The sequence below is a fragment of the Populus trichocarpa genome, chromosome 10 (assembly GCF_000002775.5).
Source record: "Populus trichocarpa isolate Nisqually-1 chromosome 10, P.trichocarpa_v4.1, whole genome shotgun sequence".
Classification (NCBI taxonomy): Eukaryota; Viridiplantae; Streptophyta; class Magnoliopsida; order Malpighiales; family Salicaceae; genus Populus; species Populus trichocarpa.
This window is the reverse complement of record NC_037294.2, coordinates 1,762,522-1,767,691: the sequence shown is the minus strand read 5'-3', so window position 1 is coordinate 1,767,691 and position 5,170 is coordinate 1,762,522. Positions and strand designations below refer to the sequence as shown.

The 5,170-nt window shown below is 35.1% G+C and overlaps 1 protein-coding gene across 1 annotated transcript; it reads right to left on the bottom strand.

The window, feature by feature from the left end:
• Nucleotides 1–4,270: 4,270 nt before the first annotated feature.
• On the bottom strand, nt 4,271–4,942 carry LOC112328850 (uncharacterized). The gene has a single exon (XM_024609884.1). The coding sequence runs from the start codon at nt 4,940–4,942 to the stop codon at nt 4,271–4,273; it is 672 nt and encodes a 223-aa protein (XP_024465652.1).
• Between the last annotated feature and the right edge of the window lie 228 nt (nt 4,943–5,170).

Below are 5,170 nucleotides of genomic sequence, written 5' to 3'. Positions count from 1 at the left end.
AAATTAAAATTTAAATATGTTTGAGAATTAATTTGGGTCCAATTAAAGGATTTAATTAGGTGTAAAGACTTAATTATATTTTAAATAGGTCAAATTAATTTTATTAAGGGCTTAATTGGTAAAAACTTAAGTTTAGGAGTCCAATTTGGGCTTAATTAAAAAGATTGAAATTTTAGGAGACCAAATTTAATTTTTACCAAGTCAATTAATTAAAATCAGGGGTAAAATTGCAAGAAAATTAAAGTTTTGAGGCCAGTTAAAGGCTAAATTGAAGAAATTTACAGCCAAGGATCATTTTGAAAAAGGCACCAAACTCTAGGGATCCAATTGATTGAAATCAGGGGAGAAATTGAAGAGAATTGAAAGTTTAATAGTTAATTAAGGGTCTAATTGCATAAATCCAAGACCAAGGATCCAAATGAAAAAAAAGACACTTAAGTCTGGGGCTGGAATTGAAATTTATCAGGGGCAAAATTGAACAACATTGAAAGTTTGAAACCAATCAAGGGTGTAATTGAGAGAAAATCAGAAATCAAAGGACTAAAATGAAAAAGACCAAAACGACGCCATTTCGGGGTTGATTGTTTATCTTCTTCTCTAGAGAGGCTGCTCGAGTGGTCTCCTTCCTAAGGCATTTTATGCTTCATCTCTCTATCAAATTGGACAAAACTTACACAAAAATGATCACCTGACATTTGACTACACTCAAGTGTGGTCTTTTCTTACTAATCAACACCACAGAGGCGGTGGCATCGCTTCAAAGTGGCCAACTCGACCAGTCTTTTCTTGTAATAAAATTGGCAGCCCATGATAACTACTTTGAGGCAACGGTTGTGATCCTTTCAGGTCGAACCAAAGGCCAAGATTTGACACTATATGAGATAAAGTTTCCCTCTTCCATCACCTATAAATAGAGGTGAGTTTCATGGCCTGAGGGAGGGGAAATCAAAAGCTAAAGTTGAGAAAAAATCATCTCTGCCTAGTTTTTTTTCTTTCCCCCCCTTCTCGTCCACCACTTTGGCCATTTCCTCAGCTGAACCTCAGCCGCCGTTGCCACCACCAACCACTCGTCGGTTTTACTTGCAACACCAAGAATGTCGCCAATTGATTTTCTGGTCAGGTAAGCCTTCACCCTTTGTCTTTTTTTTTTCTTCTTTCCCCCTTGCCCCTCCAGCCACTGCATGTAAAACTTTGCATGCAGTGGTGGCTTAATTAATTTCCATCTTGGGCTGTACCCATTTCAGCACAGCCCATATGACTGGGCCGGGTCCAGCAAAAAAAAAAGAGGAGCCCAAACTTGTTGGGGTGCCAATCGGCCTAGTTGGTCGGGTCGGGCCCAACTCATATATTTAATAATAATATAATAATAATAATAATATATTATATATTATAAAAAAGAAAAAAAAATTTAAAAGTCCTTTCAAAAAAATTTGTGATGTTCTCGCATGTTTTTTCTATCAATTTTTCATACTATTGAGTTGTATTTTTTATACTGTAAGATACAAATCAGGTTTCAAAATACCAGGTTTTCTATGAAATATTTCTTAATTTTTTTTTTAAATTAAAAAAAATATCAAAACTTTAAAATTAATTTTCCCTTTTAAATTTTTTTTTTTTTTTGTTTTCATACATATAATCAGATCGTAAAAAGTTTTCTAAGCATATTTTCATTAAAAAAACAAAAAATTGCATCTTTCTCATGTTTTAAAAAAGCAAAAAAAGAAAAAGAAAAAAGAGACATCGTAACCAGTTTATGATTATCTGTTAGGATTTGACCAAAATATCAAAAACTATTCACCAATCATCTTTTTCATTTTATATTAGGATTTAGATGTAGACTTTAATATTTGGAGGTGTAAAACTACACAATAGAATACACCTTCAGGTATTAAAGATACAAAGTGCAAAATAAATACGATGCTAAAATTTAGGCTTTAGAGTTGTTAGAATATATGAACCCAATAAGGTAGAGACTCTCTCACGAAGGGAGATCTGCCTTAAACCTTAGAAAAAGACCAACAAATAGAAACTTGACCTAGAAAAACAATCAAACAACAATGCAGCTTACCTTAGGTAGGGTGCACTAGGGGTGATTCATCTTCCCTTTGCACAACTAGTCCTTTACTCAGACTTTCGCAAACCATTAGGTTTCCTAGTAACCTTAATACTAGATGGCGACTCCTGAACCTTGATCATAATTTTATGATTAAACCTAATTAAAACCCATTCCTTCCCAACAACATACTTCTCAGAAGGCTCTTATTAAACCAAGCGAGCCAGCCCGACATCGCCCCGCGACAGCAAGTTTGGTACATTTCCGGTTATTTGCTTAGGTTTATCATTAGGTGCTAATCCTAACAGGACTTCTACATGGAAGCTAGTCCTTTCAAAGATTCAGATGAGGCTTCAATCTTGGAAGGGAAAATTACTATCAAATGGTTGGTCGGGTATGCTTGATTAATAGTGTATTGACACCTAATTTTGTATGCCAAAGGGTATGGTAAACCTAATTATGTGTATGGAATGTAAATTTCTTTGGTCAGGTCATTTTAACAAGGAAAAAGTGCATAAGTTAGCTTGGAACATGATTGTTAGAGACGAATATCAAAGAACCATATATCTCAACCCAATAACTTGAGCTTTTAGGTAAGGTCCCAAGATATGATTTATATTATTCTCTAACACACCCCCTCAAGTGAAAGCCCTTTAGGCTTGAAACTTGTACATCCCACACTACCTTGTGATTGATTTTTATCAAATAAATGAGGATGATGAGATTTGAACTCGTGACCACTTGGTCATCAGGGCTCTATTACCATGTCAAAGAACTATCTCAACCCAATAGCTTAAACTTTTAGGTAAGGTTATAAGATATGATTTATATTATTCTCTAACAAGAAAGAAAAGATGACTTAGAAATAGGGTCAATTATTGCAAAAAATAAACCCCTGTTGTTCAACTAGCTTTGGAAATTAGGGTTTAAAACCAAGAAGGATGAGAAGAATTTATAAAAAAACGTATAACCCAAGGTTTAAGAATGGACTGTCTTTGTTTTCAAACTGTCTATCTTTTATTTGGTCAGATATTTTTTTTTTTCAGATATTTGGTCAGATATTTACTCCACCGTTAGATGTGGTAATGAAATTTCAGTTGCTTTGTGAAAAAGCTACAGATTTTTTTTTTTGTAGGGAATGATGCCTTAAAACTGTTTTGGGATGATGTTTGGGCCGATAAAAAGGCTTTGTTGAGCTTTGTTTGGGTAGTATAGGGCTTAGGGATGCTAGTTGTTAGAGACGAAAACTTCAATGGGATTGAGATATTAGAAGCACTAATACGAGTAAACCTGACAATTTAATGGAGGTCATCAATCACATCTATTTGCACAAACATATAGAAGATCAACAGGTTTGGACTTCAGATAGCAAGGGTTTTTACACGGCCAAGTTATGCTCTATCATCTTAGACCGACTCCTATATCGAAGTTTCAAACCATACACGGTAGCCATTTGGATGGGTGTTTCTCCTAAAAAAAACGAGATGCTTCTATGGTTAGGCATGCACAAGATGTTATGTATTTGCTTCTTAGCTCAAAGAAAAATTATTCCAATACAGGAAGACCCATGTCCCTTTTGTAATTTGGGTTCAGAAACAACATCTCATATACTCTTTTAACGTTTCGTTTCTTGGAATTTCTAGAATAGAATAGCAAATTGGTGGGGTCTTCCATGATGTATTCCTCAATCCTTGGACAATCTATTTCACCATCAGCAAGGTTTAGTTTACGGTAAATCTCAACAAAGGGCGTGGCAAGGATTATTCTATGAGATGGTCTGGCTTGTTTGGCAAGTAAGGATTAATAATATTTTCTTTGTCTATTCTTTCATAAAGTAGCTGCTTAGATCCATTCTTTGAACAATATGTTGAACTACACTAGTATAGGCGAATATAATTCTCAAACATGTTACTTTATTTTTATTTCCTTGTAACTTTTTCACTAGATGATCAACTTTTTTTTTTTGAAAGATGTGTATATTATTTAAACGCCAAAGCCTGGCGGGAGTAGTACAGAAACTACACAATATCTTACTATGGCAAAAAGCCATAAATAGGATAAAGCGCAGAATAAGAAAAACAAAAGCAAAGAAAATCTTAGAATAGCCATCCGAATGAGCTGGAAGCTAAACAATCCTCTACAAAACAAAAAACGAAAATAACTCAAAGACATAGTGGGAGAAGACACAAGAGCAAGGCCATAGAAAAAAAAGTGTAGTCAAAGCCAGGCAACAAAATCACTTGATCTCTGCACTCCTTGTTTAGCCATGCAATATGCCATGCAATTACTTTCATGGAAGATATGGGAGAAGGTGATTGAACCAAAATATGCTTTCAGCCTATTAACAGAGGAGAACAAATTATGATGCTTCCAGGGACGGTTGTGAGGCTTATTCATCCAGCTAATAGCATTGACTGAGTCAGATTCTATGATAAGGTGTTGATGGTGAAAGAGACAATTAGATGCTGAAAGTTCAATGGCTTTGACAATAGCCCTTAACTCAGCAATATTAGAGTCTAAAATACCAACTGGAACAGAGAACATACCGAGAAGATGTCCATGATGATTTCGCAGTACACCACCTATTCCAGAAGGGCCTGGCTTACCAAGAGACGAGCCATCCACGTTCCATTTGAGGCTATTAATCATAGGAGGAGACCACATATTATGAATCCTGAAGGAGTGGGCATTGGACCACCGAAGTAAGCTATCTGCCGATCTGATCAGATCTGAAGGGGAGTATGGGAAATCAAAATGGATAGCTTTTAGCCATAGACATAGACGAGTGATAATAAGAAAGAATATTGAATCATAGTCAGGTGTCTTCTGTTGGAAGATCAGATCATTTCGAAGTAGCCAAAGAGACCATGCCACTGAGAAGAACAACATCAGCCACGCCTTCCTCTATATTCAATATTATATTATGTGCATATTATATTGTATTCAAATAATATAATTGTGTAATTGTGTTATTTCAATATTAGATTATGTGTATTTTATACGCACTTTAGGTTAGAGTTGAGTTAGGTTTGACAATATCTATACTCTATTAATTATTTATTAAGTATGGTAACTATCCAAAAAAACCTATTTATTTGGGTTTGTTCGGGTCGGTAT